General features: G+C 40.4%; 2 protein-coding genes across 3 annotated transcripts; one reads left to right on the forward strand and one right to left on the reverse strand.

Annotated features, from left to right (window-relative positions):
- Positions 1 to 154: 154 nt before the first annotated feature.
- On the forward strand, positions 155 to 8,099 carry rbck1 (RanBP-type and C3HC4-type zinc finger containing 1). The gene is made up of 13 exons (XM_034084050.2): positions 155 to 343; positions 432 to 501; positions 999 to 1,143; positions 1,418 to 1,514; positions 2,018 to 2,216; positions 2,680 to 2,795; positions 2,895 to 3,068; positions 3,974 to 4,134; positions 4,298 to 4,394; positions 4,785 to 4,964; positions 5,264 to 5,362; positions 6,434 to 6,577; positions 6,687 to 8,099. Exons 2-13 carry the CDS (start codon positions 462 to 464, stop codon positions 6,765 to 6,767), a joined length of 1,533 nt encoding a protein of 510 aa, XP_033939941.1. The 5' UTR covers positions 155 to 343; positions 432 to 461; the 3' UTR covers positions 6,768 to 8,099.
- A 1,537-nt stretch (positions 8,100 to 9,636) lies between these two features.
- tbc1d20 (TBC1 domain family, member 20) lies at positions 9,637 to 17,540 on the reverse strand. 2 transcript variants are annotated; one of them, XM_034082086.2, is made up of 8 exons: positions 17,056 to 17,540; positions 16,623 to 16,808; positions 16,293 to 16,373; positions 14,110 to 14,296; positions 13,852 to 13,953; positions 12,365 to 12,506; positions 10,612 to 10,790; positions 9,637 to 10,398 (listed from the first exon to the last, which is right to left on the reverse strand). In XM_034082086.2, the coding sequence occupies exons 1-8, from the start codon at positions 17,111 to 17,113 to the stop codon at positions 10,134 to 10,136; spliced, it is 1,200 nt and encodes a 399-aa protein (XP_033937977.1). In that variant the 5' UTR covers positions 17,114 to 17,540; the 3' UTR covers positions 9,637 to 10,133. The 2 variants fall into 2 exon arrangements, with proteins under 2 accessions (XP_033937977.1, XP_033937978.1); XM_034082087.2 differs by lacking the exon at positions 17,056 to 17,540 and having other exon boundaries at positions 16,293 to 16,368; positions 16,623 to 16,792.

A 17,540-nucleotide genomic window follows, 5' to 3' on the forward strand; every position in this document is an offset into this window, starting at 1 on the left:
ATGTTCGTTACATTTTTACAACATTTATATTATAAATCTTGTTGTAAGTGTACAAAATACATAGATAAACTAAAAGCTTTCTAGTAAATCGAGGGGCGGAGCACAGCGATTTGAGCGACCCTTTTAAAATGTCTCTTCCTGAACTGAATGAGTTTCACTTTCCATTCTACCTGCTGAGAGCGAGGCAGAGCGACAGAAGAAAAAAACAAGTAGTTTAGCCTTCACTTCGCTGTGGTTTAACTTCCCATTTTACTCAAAAACGGTTTTTCCTACATTGAAGTAGACTATAGGAAGTGTGTGTTGAATGCGGACAGGACTGCAGCCAGCGACACGTCCCGAGAAGGTTGGATTTAAACTTGTGTTGTACAGAGCTCGATGTTGTCTCTACTGCCATGTTTGTGCGATACATCTTGTGTCACCTGTCGTTTCAGGAGTGATCCTTTACAGTCTATGGTGTGATCATGGCCTCTCCAGTTTCACCGAGAGGGCATTTGAAAGAGGGTTAGTGGCTGAACGTGGTTTCGATTTTGTTATATCTAACCCATTTGTCAGATCACATGCTACTGCTGCTAATGACATTTAAATACCCCATGTCCCAGTTAAAATAATGTGTGAATCTTACTGTGCGAATTATTTCAGGAGTGTTTTAATGGATAGTCAAAATGTCATTGTCATTGTTTTTGATTAGCCATACGCCCAGTCGCACAGTGTACACGTCTCTAAATCTCTCGGATTAAAGTACAGTCAAATGTAATGTAGTGACAGATAAACACAGGAGTTGGTAGGAGCCTTATCTAAAGAAAGGCCAATGTATAGCACATTTCAACAAATGTAATGCCTTTTAAAAAAATAAATAGGGCAAAAGAAACACATTATAAATCTGCATTTAAATACAATTAGACATTAAAGGTCAAAAGAAATGTAATGAGACAGGTATATGAAAGTGATTTATGTTTTCCCACATGAGGTTAAGAACTCTTCCTTTGCTTCCTCTGCAGCCGAGGAACTGGCCCTCTCTCTAAGTGAAGCCCTCAGCCGTGGAGACGGACAGGAAGCAGGAAAACTGTGTGAAAAACTGTCACAACTCTCTGTTCCAGTGTCTGTCAGCGTCAACACTCAGGCCTACCCTCAGGGCTCCATAAGGTGGGACACTACTGTGTGTCTGAGTGGGACTTCCTTATTCTGTTCAAATGTTTCCAAAACAAGTTTTAATTTTTAGAGCGCTGGCTGTTTTGAGTTGGGATTGTATTTTATAAGGAATACGAAAATAAAAGTCAAATGTGACAACAAGAAAAGTGTGCGCATGCAAGTGCTGCATATTTCTGGGTGTGGTTACTACTGTCTGAAAACAAGTTGAGGTTGGATGCAAATTTATATATAAAAATAGACGGACAAGGCTGTTCTATTGTTTCAATAGGTTGAAGGTTGGAGTGGAGGACGCGCAGTCAGATAACTCCATCCAAGTGACTGTTCTGGTTTCATCTGACATGACAATTGCACAACTTAAAGACAAGGTATGGATATAACGGCAAACACTTGCAGCTTTTTTTCTTTTATCAGTATCATCTATAGTACAAACCTGAGAAATCAGTAATATAAAGAGCCTATCCTTTGTTGAATCTGAAATGTTACCACTTGTTTAGCTGTTTTCTTTGTATTGCCTCTGTTACTGTGTTTGAAGCTTTATATTTTTATTGCAATTCTTCAAAGCATAACATGTAATTGATGCTACAGATTGGCTTGTGTTGCTGTCTGTAGCAAATGTTGAAATTACATTACATGACATGTCACTTGTTAGACGCTTTTATCCAAAGTGACTAACATACTCAATAGTGTGGGCAAACCCCACAGGAGTAATTCGGGGTGAAGTGTCTTGCCCAGGGACACAACGACATGCTGACTGCAGTGGGGTTTGAACCTGTGACCCCCTGACCCCAACACCAAGGCTCTACCCACTGCGCCACACACCTCCCAAATCAAAGTTGAATGATCTGTCTGTCTAATTTTTTGTTCACAGTTCAGCCATGACTTTGGGTTCGTCCCCACTGTGCAGCGGTGGGTGATCGGGAAGCGGTTGGCTCAAGACCACGAGACGCTGTTCAGCCACGGGGTCCGAAGTGACGGAGACCAGGTGTTCCTGTTTATCCTCTCCGCCCAGGCTGCTCATCTCACCCGGCAGCAGCACAAGCTGGATCAGGAGCAAGAACGCATGGATGGTCAGTGACACACACACGCACGCACGCACACACGCACACACGGTACATTTTATTTGCTTTATTAATAACATTGGAATGGAAATCTGTTTTGCTTTATCATTATAGAACAGATCTGAATTATTTTAGTTAAATACATAGTTTTAATGGGATCAAGGAGTACCAATACTAGTAAGGATATGCTTCATTTGGGTTACAATTATGAGGGGGTCCTTAGAAAATGTTCTCCCCTGTAAAGGATCCCTGGACCTAAACGTTTTAGGAACCTCTGACTTTAGCCATACTTTATTTATAGTTTGATCAGACTTTTCCTGGTTGAAAAGTAACCACGCAAACAAACTGTCCAATCAAACAATGCACATTTCTGAAAATATACTGAGGGTCAACTCAGGCTTGATTACAGGTTTATGAAAAGGTCCACTTACTGGGTACATTTAAGTTTTATGGAATAATCATCTATGTTCAGGCATCGTGGTGCAACTTTTTCCCAGAGGGACGGGAGGAGGTGGTGTTGAAAAGACAGCTCCAGACAATAAACAAGTTCCTCTTCCTGCTAAACCCAACGTGCTTCCTAAACCTCAGGTCAGAATACAACTCCTGTTGGACACCATGTCTTTAGCGTGGTTGAGCTTGTTTCAACATATACTTACAAACTTACTGTATTTATGTGTTTGTGAGTAGTTGGGCTGGACCTGCTCTATGTGTACGTTGTTGAACAAACCTACACGTCCTGGCTGCGAGGCGTGTGGAGGGGACCGGCCCGAGGATTACCAGGTGCCTGACATCTACAAACCAGACCAGCAGGAGATTCTTCGGATTAAACAGGAACAGTTGGCCACATTGCAGTATGAACAGGTAACAGTGCTCATTAAAAGGTTTAAAATATGTATTCCTGAAAAGTTTTAAGCCCGATGTCAATTCTACGTAACCCTGATTTCAGATATTGAGTAACATACAGTGAAGTTGTCTTTGGGTTGTTCAAAATTTCAAATGTATATTATTGAGGTCATAGTTGTCCTTCCTATTTACATACACAAGGGGCAAAATATTATAATACAATTCATTTCATTTGACATTGTCATCAGCTATGGCCTCAATGCTGGAACATATCATTGATTAAATAGCCCTATCATCTTGTCAAACAAAACTGAAACTCAAAGGCGTCACAAAAGTAAACTTCAGGACAGGACGGGTGTATTTTGTGCACTAGATTTTACAAAAAAAGGCCACTGACCTTATGGTCAAAATAAGGTTTTACATTTATGCTATAAGAAAATGTCAATGTTGTCAATATTCCAATTATGAAACTATCCAATCTCATTATGTTTTACATTTGTTTTATTTTTAACACATTTTAGTTTCAAATGGATGCATAGATAATTTTGTGATTCATCAAAAATTAACTGATGTTGGAGAGTACAAACTGAAACTGAATGTGTGGTGATCTTATTTTCTTTATGTTTTAAGAGCACACCAGCTATATGTATGAAAAGGATAATACAAAGTTGTAACTAACATTCCTTATGGTATGTGAAAAGCAGAACCAGTTAATTACGCTACATAGCTAAATGTAGTTTTGTAATATAACACCACCATAAACTGTGGCGATGCTGATGAAAACTAGTTGAATTGAGTTTGTTTTCTTGAGTCTGGTGGTTTCACTTTCTATTTTCCAGCATCACGGGGCACGGTTATGAGTCATGTCAATGTGTGGTACATCTCTGTATTGTGATTGACTCTCTCTCTTCCTGGTGACGAAGGCTCAGCAGGAGGAACGTGAGAGGAACTACCTGAACTTGTTGGCAACAGATGACCAAAGCCTTTTCCCCAACGCCTTAGAGGAAGAGTGTCCCATCTGCTTCTCTCCCCTGCAGCCACAAGAGGGCATCGTGCTCAGAGAGTGTCTCCACGTCTTCTGCAGGTCTGACACTCTTAATTATTGTGTAGCTTTGATATTCAGTGTAAAAGTAAGATATGTATCTGCTTTCCAAAAGTACAATGATTACATTGACAATAATGTACGAAAATGTGTATTTAAAGCATTTATTTATTGGTATTTTTCTTATGTGTGTGTCTTTGTTTAGGGAGTGTCTCAAAGGGACTATAGTGAACAATCGAGATGCGGAGGTGTCCTGTCCTGAGAACTGTGACAGCAAGCTGCTGGACAGAGAGATACAAGCGGTGAGTGGGAGACTGGAGATAAAACCAAATCTAAAACATCAGTCTCATCCAAAAGTAAACAGGAAATAATAGCATGCATCAAATAATTATTATTATTCAAACAGTTAGTTGTTAAAGATGTGAACAGATTTCTATTTCAATTTTATTTCAATTATATTTCACAATGTAACCTGATTTAAATATGAAATGTCAATCTGTGTGTCTGTCTGCACTGATTGGTCAGACTGATTAAAAGAGGAAAGAAAAACATATCTTCTTCTAATGATTTCATCTCAAGAGCTTCTAACTGGTGGCAGATAACAAGTTCTATACTTCCTTTCCATGAAGATAACAGCCTTACATTATGCACACTCTTACTCTCCGTCTTTCTCTCGCTGTAACATTATACAGCTGCTCACAGAAGAGGAGCACCAGCGGTTTCTGGAGATGCGTCTGAGCATCGCAGAGAGCCGCTCCGAGCACAGCTTCCACTGTCAGACTCCCAACTGTCGGGGGTGGTGCATCTACGAGGACGAAGTCAACGAGTTCTTCTGTGAGCTCTGCAAAGAAACCAACTGCATCCTCTGCAGGGTAATTGTCGGATATTTACTATAGTACTTTGACACGTGTTTCACTCTGTAGTTATAGTATAACTAGGATGTGGCGCAGTGTACTAGTACGTTGGTGTTCAGATCAGGGGAGCACAGGTTCAAACCCCACTGCAGTCAGCATGTCGTTGTGTCTCTGAGACACTTCACCCCAAATTGCTCCTGTGGGGATTGTCCACAGTATTGAGTATGTAAGTCGCTTTGGATAAAAGCGTCTAACAAGTGACATGTAATGTAATGTATAAGCACTGAACATTAACAATGGTGAGTGTATGTTTGCAGGCCATCCATGAAGGCATGAATTGCAAGGACTACCAGGATGACCTGCGTATACGAGCGGAGAACGACGAGGCGGCTATGAAAACTAAGCAGATGCTAGATGTAGGTCAATGTTTTTAAAGTTGTAAGACGCCTCAAATGTAGATTTTTTTACATGTAGGGATCAACTAAAACAATGGTAACCAAACAATGTAAACATCTTACTGCTAAATGATTTATTCCTCACTAATGTACATATTTTATGATAAATTATGAATATAGGAATGTTGTACTGTCTGCACTTATATAAAATCAAATTGTCCATTCCTGCCAAATTAGAGGTATTGTTATTTTGTATAACTTCTGGCACTCATCTGGACTTTAAACCTATATTTAAATATCCATTTTGTAATTTGTTTGGCTCTGTTGATACATGGTTATTATAGCCACAGGTTTAATCTAAGATCAGCGTATTTATTTATGTTTTGAGTTAGGAGTTCGACCTGTAATATGTAGATCAGGGCTATTCAATTAGTTTGTAACGGGGGCCGGTTGATGAAAATGATCCAAAGCAAGGTGCCGGGAAAAAGATGACTTGAAATATGAGCAATCATATTAAGAGCTTCAGATACAGTAAATACTACAACAGCATAGTGGAGTGCATATATTGTGTTTATTAAATCAAACAACATAGCCCCAAGGCCTTTATAGATCTAAATGGCAAGTTCAGAACTCAGTAGGCCTACATGTGAAGCTAATTTAACCATCAACATAATTTAATTCGATTTAATTTAGGTGAAATTATCTAATCATTCACACAAAGATGCAATAAATGACAGTTTGTCACTACAGTAGCTAGTAGTTGGGTTCGAAACCCGAGCCCGCCGAAGTTTTCAGGCAATGTCTTCCCCTCTATCTCTCAATGTAACACCCTCTCTGGAATAAAGGCACTCTGGCCCAAATTATTTTTTTAACATTATACTCAAAGGGCCAGTAAATATCACCCCGGGGCCCGATTTGGCCCGTGGGCCGCCAATTGAATAGCCCTGATGTAGATGTTTAATGTTGCTGTTTTTTGTACATTTTAATAATTACCTTCAATCATCTTGAGTAGCTTTTTGTACTTGTTGTATTTGCACATTTCTCCCTGCGGCTGCTTTAATATTTACATAACACTATTGTATTTCAATATAGAGCCTTCTACAGAATGGGGAGGCCATGAAATGTCCACGGTGTGACATCATCGTCCAGAAGAAAGATGGCTGTGACTGGATCTGCTGTTTGATGTGCAAGACAGAAATCTGCTGGGTCACCAAACAAGCTCGCTGGGGACCAAATGTAAAATAAAATTCCCTTACATGCTAAACTCTTTTTCACAGTATTGGTTCAGTTTTCAGGAAAGTGTTTAAGCTATACACATGATTTCTTATTTGGTTGTATTTTACAGGGAAATGGCGACATATCTGGGGGCTGTGGATGCCGAGTCAATCAGCAGCCGTGCCATCCCAACTGCCAAAACTGCCACTGAGGGAAGGAGACTAACAAAAAGAAAGACACAAACACTCTTAAAATACATCTTGCCACATAGACACAAGCTATACAAACGATATCTCCACAATAAGCTTTAAAGAGATCTTCTGCTATATTCAGAATATTTTGTCATGATAAATGAATCCGCTATTTACATTTTGACCTATGGCTACTAGTTTCTTTACAATTCATATTGATGAGCCAGCAATCATTGTGCATTTACTTTAATTAAGAACTCTGATTGGATTATACTAAAATGTATAAACAGAAGTCACCAAAAAGCTAATAACCCCATAAATAATAAGATCCCATTGTTTTTTTCCTGTGTGAACTATGGTTACATCTAACAATAGCATTAATTCATGAATCATTCATTAATCATGATCAACTCTTATCCAGGACTACAGATTGCTGGATACCAAAGTTATATCTTCCTATGTGAATGAACAAAACAACTATGTCATTGTGATGTTATGTGTGTTTGCTGCTTTTGCTTAATATGTGACAACGTGTATTTGTTTTCAGTTCTGTAAAAGAAAAGGATTTTCTTTCAGTTGCCTAATTAGACTGGTGAAGGATGTTGTTTACGTCGAATGAAAGGACTTGAATTAAAGGTGGGGTAGGTAAGTTTGAGAAACCGGCTCGAGATACACTTTTTGTTATATTCCATGGAATGCTCTTAACATCCCGATAGCAATGAATATCTTAAGTGCTTTGACAAAAAAATCCATAAAAAAACGTCATCTGTGGAAGCCGTAGTACTGTAAAAAGCACGACCAATCATTCCGCCTTCCATCTGTGCACACATTTATCTCGTGCCCTCATTGGTCATGTGCGCGTTCGTGTGTGTTGGAGGAGGGGCTCTGTAAGGAAGTGGCAGATTTTTTCCGGTTGTGTATTTTCAAATTCTAGCGATCTCGAGCTGGTTTCTCCAAAATTACCTACCCCACCTTTAAGTATCAGTTTGAAATACGGGGAGCTGGACACATAATGATGCTGTGTTGCTTTCAGGACTTTAACTGAATATGTTCATCCATAAATAAGTACAATACCAAATGGGCTATTGCATATACAATATATTTTGGTAATGTCTTGTATCCATGGAGTGTGTTGATTGTCTCTCCATTAAACTGCCAACAAAAGTGGTTAGCATTATTGTAACAATGAAATGTGCAGACAGCTGAAGATGGTAAGTGACTAAGTAACTCATTCCAATGTAGTGATGAGCCTTTAGCGTACAAGCTGAGTATGAAATGTCACAAAATGGCCACTATTATAAACAGGTTTTGAAGAAAATGTAAAATAAAGTAATGTCTGGTTACAAATCCAATTAACGGTTGTCGTGACTTAATGGTATTTGGCTGTAATCTCTTTAGTGCAAATGTTAATACCAGTCACAATACGTATGTTATCATGTGAGTCCAAGCAAGTGAACATTTTCAATATAGTTTATTAGCATTTTCTTGTACAACTATACATTAGTATTTATTATAACAAAATAAACATAAAAGGCAGATCAATCAATGAGTGCAATGACAGTAAATAAAAACCACTGAGTGCAGATACATGGTGCATTACAATGCTGCTGAATAACTACGCTCTCAGGCACCTCAGGGACATGTTCCAGGTCACCTTCATTTTAGATCCCCTGCTCGCTGAATCACTGATGCACCCAAGTGCAGTAGACCATAACACAGGAATGGGATGCTTGGGAATTCAGTGCCTAATAAAGCAGATGCAACTTTCCTCAATATGTTACTTTAATGAGATGAGACACTTTTAGATGACAGGTTGTTGTGCCATATAATATAGGTGACTTAGAACCAAGTCAATAACTAGCCCCAATTCTCTATTTTAAATTGAAATGCTCTGACTAAATATTTGCAATGTATTTTTCTGATATTCCTAACTATTGAGTGCCACACTACTGAAACCTAAACAACCCACCTATTACTTCATTATGTGATCGGATGAAATGATTGGAGCATTGGAATGAGCTGGACTGCCTCTGAAATGTGAATGCTACACTCAAGCAATCCAACTTACTAAATGGCATGTGTTAAAGCTAAATTCACATTAAAAAACAAAAGGAACTTGGACAGCGTTCATTGGAAGGCTGAGGTGCTTTTTTCCCCTGACTTTACCCTTAACGTTGTAAGAAAAGCACCTAAGAAACCTTCTAAAGTGATTTTGTAAAAATAATGCAGTCCTTGTTAACTTGTTCCTTTTCTCATTGTACTTGCTGTTTATTCCAGATCTGATGCCAATATTTGAAAGAGTGTATTGCTGAACTATGAGGAGAGATCTAAGTGAAGCAAGCATATAATGGGAAAGCTCGACCATAACAATTTCTATATGGTTGATTTCTTTCTTCATGGACAGTGAAGCGGAAATCCATTTTGGGGCATAATCATCTGCATTTTAAGATTCAAATGGGCATCTAAAGTAGGCTGCAATACATCTACTTTGATAACACTGATAATGGGTATTGCTGACATGTTTTGTTAAGTACAAATTATTATTTGAACAACTTTGAAGGGAACAAACATGCCTGAAACATAATAAAAAGGTAAACTTAAAAAGTGCCTGTTTGTCATGACTTTATATTTATACAACTGCTATAGATTAAGAAACAGTACATTATAAGGATTCTATCAATCCTCTATTTGGTCTCAGTCCAGCGCACACGCGCACACACACACACACACACACACACACACACACACACACACACACACACACACACACACACACACACACACACACACACACACACACACACACACACACACACACACACACACACACACACACACACACACACACACACACACACACACACACACACACACACACACACACACACACACACACACACACACACACACACACACACACACACACACACACACACACACACACACACACCAGCTCTATTAATTGGCAGCAGTTTCAAGTGTAGCGAGTCCAACAATATTTCAGCATATATCTCTGTGACTATAACTCAATAGCAGATTATCCTATTACCAAATATAAATATACTTTAATAATGACACTATCAGTAATAGTTCTTAGAAAAAGAGTCTCTTCATTATAGCAGGATGAATGCTTCATTTGATAACACCAGCAGTAATACTGGTGCGTGATCTTCAGGAGTCATAAAAAGGACCTTCAGATGGAGCCTTAGCAGTTATGCATAGGATGTGAAGACACATCCTAGCAGATAACAGTAGCGTAAGACACTCCAGACAGTGTTATTGACTGTATTGTTCCTGCTTTCATTCATTCAAGTTTATTGGGAACAGACCCACCAGCTGGATTCAGTCAAGGTATGTTGGAGCGTAGGAGGCGAAAGAGGAGCAGCTCAAGGAAACAAGTCCAGTTTGGGGGCCCACTGCAGGGCACTGTTGACTACGGCGAGGGCTGCAGCCCCTAAAGCCACCGTCAGACCCATGACAGCCAGGCGAACAAAGCGGCGTGCAGCTGAAGGTTGTGCCACCGTCACTACAGCGTTCGCAGCTGATCTCTCCAGGGCAGCCTGTTTCTGTTTGCGCCGGCGCCGGAGAACAGAGTCTGGCCGCTGCTGAGTTGACGCAAGGTCAAAGTCCTTAAAGGTAATGGCTGCCATGCTTAGGAGGAAAAGAGACGGCACAAAGAGGGAGCAAGAGAGAGATCAAATCAAAGCGTTAATCAGGGAACAGTGAGCAACCAAGTGAAGAAGTGGAAGAAAGTGATTGTTATTATAAATAGTAACATTTATGTTTCAAAGTGTGAATGTAGTAGCAGAGAAATAAAAGGTAGCATCTGAAAACGCAAGCTGGAATCCCTAAGGCGTTTAGTACCTGTCATGCGAGGCGGCCTCTCTGGCCATTTCAGAGGGAGGGAACTGGACAAAGAGGTCTCCTGCCCGGCTGATGAGGGTCTCATATGGCAGATCCTGGGGAATCTGAGACAGCAGGTGATGAACCATGGCCATATCGCATTCACACTCAAAAACCTCCTCTTCCCTGTACAGTACGATCTGCAACCAATATCACAGTGAACAGGCAATTATCCACGATGAAGAAAACGTGTACATTTTCACAGACAAATATAAGAATGAACACAATGAGGTTAGCTGTCTTTACCTGAATAATTACATTTATTCTACAAATATGTAATGTCAGAGATGGCCATGATATAGCTTATGTGAATGACCAAGTATTAATACATTCTTTTTAATTGATAAGTTACCCAAAGTCTTAAAACCACACCATACAATGTGTCCATATCTTCCCGGCCATGGCCAGTTCCCATTCTTGGGATCCAATAACTATATCATGCTCAAGCCGTTATCTGTGTTCCCCGGATACCCAGAGCCTCCACACACAAAAGGTTAATCTCAATGTCCCTCCTCGACTCCTCCCCCTCCTCCGGGACTTGACCCGGAAATCGATCAAGACACGCCATGTTGAAGGACGTCCAAATCGCTGAAATGCACACGGAGGAGTCGAGGAGGGGTGAGGTAGGAGGCTTCCAGAGGAGACGAAAGGGAGGACACACGAGAGCAGACTTCGCGGAAGTGTTTTCACTACTCGCGCATCAGAGCTCCGCCCCCAGCTGCCTCTGCTCACTGCAGCTGATCTCACCGTTAAAGGAGGATCAGTCATTAAATGTTTTAAGTGCTTCAGTAAAATATATTAAATCTCTTAAACGAATGAGGAGATCATACTCTATAAAAACATTAAAGCGTGTGAAATAAACTTACAAATAATCATGTTTTGATGATCAAATAATAACTTAGCCTATAGTTCTTACTTGTGGTTTTTGATGCATGTGTGGTAGACCCACAGAACGTCAGACATTTAGGATGTATACAAATACAGGTAGCATAAATAATACATATTTTAGTGATTTGTGTCTCTCTTCTTTAGGACAAATTAAAAAAACAACATCCAATACAAAAGTTGATCTGAAACAAGCTCAAATACCATAATGAAATTAATCCATCAATTATTATTATTGTTATTATAACTTAACTGAAATGTTATACCTGGAAAAACAAATACAGGACCGAAAATAATACATAGAAAATATAATAAAAGAGATGAATGGAAGAGATGGACGAAATCATTTCAATGAGAAACTAAATCCCAGGCTTGAAGGGATTTATGTGGAGTGTCCAGTGACAGGTGATAAAACGGCACGCACCAGAAGTAAAGGGCGTTGTTTATGGTGACGCTGGAGTGAACGAGGACATCCCAATTAATACGTGAGGACTCCTCTGTCACCTCCTCCTTTCCCTCACTCGCGTCCCTTCCTTGCGTCTTAGCTCCGCCTCCGTAAGACGCGAGTGAGGGAAAGGAGGAGGTGGAATAATCAATTGAGATGAGCCCAAGGTGTTTAATGTGTGAAGGTCACAGAGGACCCTCCTTGGGAGGAATGCGAAGTTGCGGATAAAAGAAAACCTCCCCAAAGTCTAAGTTTTGGTCTTGGACTCACACACAACATATGTAGCTCATATGAATGTTCTTACCAATAGTTGTATTAGCTTGTATTGCACTGTAAATTATAGAGCTTATACTGTACTTGTGTAAAGGGACGGATTTAACTCACCACAGCAGCAAAGTATATGGGCATCAATGGGTGGCAGGCCAGGAAGAAGTCATACAACCGGACAACATGGCGGAAGTCTGAAAGCACGTGGCCGAACCAGGTGATGAGCCAACTGAGAGCGAAGACTGTCCCCACCTCAGCCCTGAGAATCAATCAATACGTGCCAGCGATCAACACGCAATACAACTTTAAGGTGTGTTTGTGTGTTATAATTGTTTTTAAAATGGTGCTTTCTGGAAGTGGCGGACACAGAAAGCTACAGTCATGTTAGCCCTCTAAGTGCCCCCCACTTAACCTGTGTTTCTAAGTCTTTACAGACGTAACTGGAGCTGTCATAATAAGATCAGTATGTGTTAAATGCACCGTCATACTTCTCCTTCTCTTACATCACCACCATATGATTTGAGATTAAACATTGTGGTTTTAAAACACTTTGAAGAAGATATCTCTAAAAAAGGTGTGTCACAAAGGTGCATGCACAATTCACATTAACTACCAGCCTAGATACTGTGACCCTCTTGTCATGGCAGGATAAATATAGAACAAACTGCCTTGGCAACTAGATGAACAAGCTTTTGAAACTAAATATATTCAATCAGGACAGCAGACACTGGTGGGAAAAATGTAGAGCAGATATAAATGTATCCCATTACACAATCACAGGGAAAGATGTGTCGGGTATGAATCGTTCACATATTCCTATCATCTGCCTAGATTATAACTGAGGTTGTCAGGGAATAATTTGCTTAGGTATTCAACCTTCGACACAGTTCATCATTTTCTCCTCTCACTGTCTCCTTTCCCATGGCATAGGTCTACGGCCTTGGGTATTGCTGCTATCTCTCTTAAGGAGGGGCAGCTTGGGCGCATTGTTGTTGCCAGTCTATGACAGAGCACAAGCCGCCATGAGGTAGTTAACTGTTCAGGGACGAAGGTTCCCTGGCGCGCATTCTTTTCTATGGACGAGAGCTCTAGTTAGATTCAGGGTCCATGATGTTTGTCTCACTGATGAAGAATGTTGATTATTACACTCCGAACTAGATAAAACCTCGAGCTGCAGAAAGAGTTCTTCAGAATTGGTTTGGCAACCGCTGTGTCAACTCGTGACACACCACCTGTCTTGTCAACTCTCCGGCCGTAACTCCAAATAAACCACCAGTGTTTGCCGTCAAAGCTCCAGCTCTCCTCGTGCCTCTCTGAGTCCTGACTCTCCATTGCTGCAGAAGTTTCCCCCACAGAGTTAACTTGTGAATTGTGTTTATATGGCACAAACAGTATCAGAATCAAATGTATTGCCAGGTACGTTTACACATACAAGGAACTCACCAGATAACTTGTAAATGTACCTGGCAATAAACTTGATTCTGTTTCTGAAATGAAGTGGGTATCGATTTCTTATTTTGCAAAGTTTCATGCCCTCGAAGTAACTTCTTATGAGAGAATAATTTGCTTTGGTCTGTTATCACTAAAACAGCAGAGAGACTTACTGTTGCATGAAGTCATGCACCTCAGGGTTGACTCTTTCAATGATGGGCATCAAATAGTTAAGAATGTGTTTTGTGTTGTCCATGGTAGGATCCATGAAGTCCCTGAAAAAAAAGCATACAACAAAGAGCCTTTTTAGAGAACACAATTGGACTATTGTTGTGGAAGGAGGAATAAGAGAAAACATAACAGAGAAAGCTAAAGTGAGAAAATAGGTAGTAGAGTACAAAGATGCTGAAGATGACATATTTGGTATGCACCTGAGGTGATGGGTGGAGAGCTTTTCCACAAGAGCAGTTGCAAGGCGCTCTCCAAGGACCAATAGGAAGGTGACAACGATGTCATGGTATCCTTGGTAGTAGTGCAGCTGGGGATTGCGCTTCAGAACTACGAGGATGATGTCTATTAGTTCTTCTTGGAGGCCCTCTCTCTGTTCGTCTGGCATACCTGTACAAGGCCATCCAAAATAGGTTAAAGTTGTTAATGCTAACATATACTGGGTGTGGGTATTTAACCAATGTAGAAAAGGTGCTTATTTTAATCTACCCTGCTTTAAAATAGGAGATAATGCAATCTAAAGAGCATGAATCGCAAGATGAATTATTATTTTACCTACTAGTCCAACCTGCCAGAAACATGAAGAATAAACAAACAAACAAATCCTCAACTTCCATCAATTAAAAATAAAACCTAATTGGTTCAAGTGCTTTAAGTATTATGGAACATTGTTATATTTATAGGACACTATTGACAATAACAGTACACTATATTAACGGCTTAACGCTGAGGTTTTTTCCTCCAAAACTATAAATGACTGATTCTTCAATGTTTAAAGTCTGAACTCTTTGACTTCCACCTGAGGCCTGTACTACGAAGCTGGTTCAACCTAACCTGGATATGTTTGAGTTAGCCGGTTGGCCTAATCCAGAATATACGCGCTCTCGCCAAGCGGTCCTACGACGTGGGTTATCAAGTGGATCGCTCAAGCCAGCCGTGTCCTATCTAGTTAGGTGCGCGTTCACATGAAAGGGGTGGTATTTGGAGCATTCGACCATCACAAACATGGACAAGCGTACTGACAGTGCAGCGTCATACTTCCTGAATGAAAAGTCAACTATAATATTAGACATATGAAGACGTTAAACTTTAAACAGCTGGTAAAAGAAAAAGTGTTTGAATGCGTACATTAACAGGTTTATGATATCACTGCCCCGTCTAAAACACGATCTGACTTTAATTACATTTGACTCGAGTGTTTCGTCAACTTAATGTGTTGCTTAAAGTAATACTTCTATACAGTCTGTGACACTGTGAGTGTTGCACGGCCAGATACGGCTCAAGAAGCTGACTCAGATAAGGAAATATATGATACATGATGATGTGATATGAATGATAATGGGACACATCGACGTCTGCACTCACAGTGCCGCGGACTGTACATAATGTTACTTTGATCCGGTTACTTATGTTGTGGCAGATATTTAAGTAAGCTTTCTTAACGCTAATGTTATAATAGTCAGATTGCTCTGAAGATGGGAGGTGATATTCTATTCATTTTCACGTTCACACAGTCAGTTGATTTTTGCCGGCCGTCTTTCCTGCAACGGCAGCTTTTCTGTATTTCCTTTATCCTGTAATATGACTTGATCGCTTTAAACTCCGCACACTGAGCTCTGATTGGTCAGCAGGCGGTGCTTTCACTGAGTTGAGCTCTTAGCCTGCAACCTAACCTGCTCCGGAGCAGGTTAGCCGCACAGCATAAGTTACCATGGAGATCTAGCCCGCTAAGTGAAAATCCGGCTTCGTAGTACAGGCCTCAGATCACTGGCGGGTCAAAATGTACTGAAATCAGAGCTTTCTTTTGGACCAAAAATAGCATTTGGGTGGAGATCCTTGAAGCGGAGTGTTAAATTGATAAATCTTGATTTGATTAGTTGAAATATTGCTATGTCTATGGTTGAAATACTTGTGAGATGGACAAGCAGAAATTCCAGTAGCGCTGAGTTTAAAAAAAAATGTCTGCACCCTCTTTTGGAATTCTGTCTTTTTGCCAAGATAAGAACAAGTAAAAGTCAAACTAACGGCAAGTACTTGCAAAGCTTTGACATGGAATTGAACTGTTCTGAAGGATAGTACACTTAGATTTGCAAAGGCAAGTGGATGGTATGATGATTGGTATTAAAGTAAATGTAACAACACTAATTATCAACAAGTTCCAAATGAAAACAAGCCCCTGAGCAAATATGTATTTTTCTGTCTGGTTCAAATCGTAAAGGAATTAACAGTAATTTAACACCTTCACTTGAATGGTTAGATTTGTTGAACAGTACTGTTGAACAGCCTGATCGTGTTTGATGATCTATTTCAGTTTCTGTAGGAATACACTAATAGCAGGGCTTTATGAACCACTTGTATGAAAAGGTAGCCTATGTGTTCTACTGACCAGGTGGGAACCTCCGCAGAGATCGCTGGACATCCAACAGCACCTGGTTGTAGTCCTTGTTATCCTCCCGGTCTACCTTTTCTGGACAAGACATATTCAGGTTCAGGTTATTTATTTGTACTCGTCGGTATATTTGGTTTGCAGTAAAAGACAATGTATCAATCGTGACACACGTTTTAAACAATAGACATGTCACCATCAGCATTACCATACAGTATGAAGGAGACTTTGCACCTAGGATGTATTTTTCATGCATAGTGAGAAAGGGAGGGTATTTGGGATGGCATAGCCGATATTGCTCTGTTTGTTGATATGTTGCTAACATGATACCTGGCTCTTGTTCCAAGACATGAGGAGGGACGTTGAGAAGCCGAGGCCAGACTTGACAGCGGATCTCATCGGTCAGCAGTCCTCCTTCACTGATAGCCATCCTTCTTAAAGCAGCAACATCCACTGGACTCACACTGAGGGCCTGTGTGATGTCCGCAATTTTCCTTTTCCGTCTGGTATCCCAGTCTGACACACGGAAAAAAGAGAGTTAGCCTTTGCTTAACGTCACTGTAATCTTGAAACCGTTAAAGCTACTTGTACATGCAGCTAACGTAAGGTTAAGAGGGACATTTAACCAACTCTAGCATGGGACACATGTGATCACGTTTTTTTTTTTTTAATTAATAGGTATCTAGAGTCTAGTTTCGACATGAATTCCCACAACATATGGTTGCCCTGAATGAAGAAAGCTAACGTTAACTTAGCGACTTACCATTGCCCTGTCTTCCATTCGCAGGTGACGAAGCCCCGTCCCTTCTGGATTTATTCATTTTCTTCACTTCTTGATAAATCCTTGTTAGATTACATGACTTGCCATCCTTCTATCTTTGCCTCTCTAACCTGAATTTAGCCCTTCATGGCTACCAATGGGAAGCTAGCTATCTAATTAGCAAGGCCAGCCTCATACAAACACAACCAGATAGTTAGCAAGCTATTCAGTGCTAGCTAGTTATCAAGCTAACACTACTCTGCCCTGGTTCCGAGACTGCTATTTTCAGCCACACTGCCATTATTATTCAGACTTCAGATAAAGCTGTAAACAATAAGGAAACGCCGCTTAAGCAATACAGTTTACACCGCTGACACTGCTGCATGTTTACATTGACGGAAACGACCAATAGGATACAACAGCTTTAGCTAGCCTCCCTACTCAGCCTGAATGATGACGAAGCGTCAAGACGATGGGACGTGTCGAGG

The sequence above is a fragment of the Pseudochaenichthys georgianus genome, chromosome 5 (assembly GCF_902827115.2).
Source record: "Pseudochaenichthys georgianus chromosome 5, fPseGeo1.2, whole genome shotgun sequence".
Taxonomy (NCBI): Eukaryota; Metazoa; Chordata; class Actinopteri; order Perciformes; family Channichthyidae; genus Pseudochaenichthys; species Pseudochaenichthys georgianus.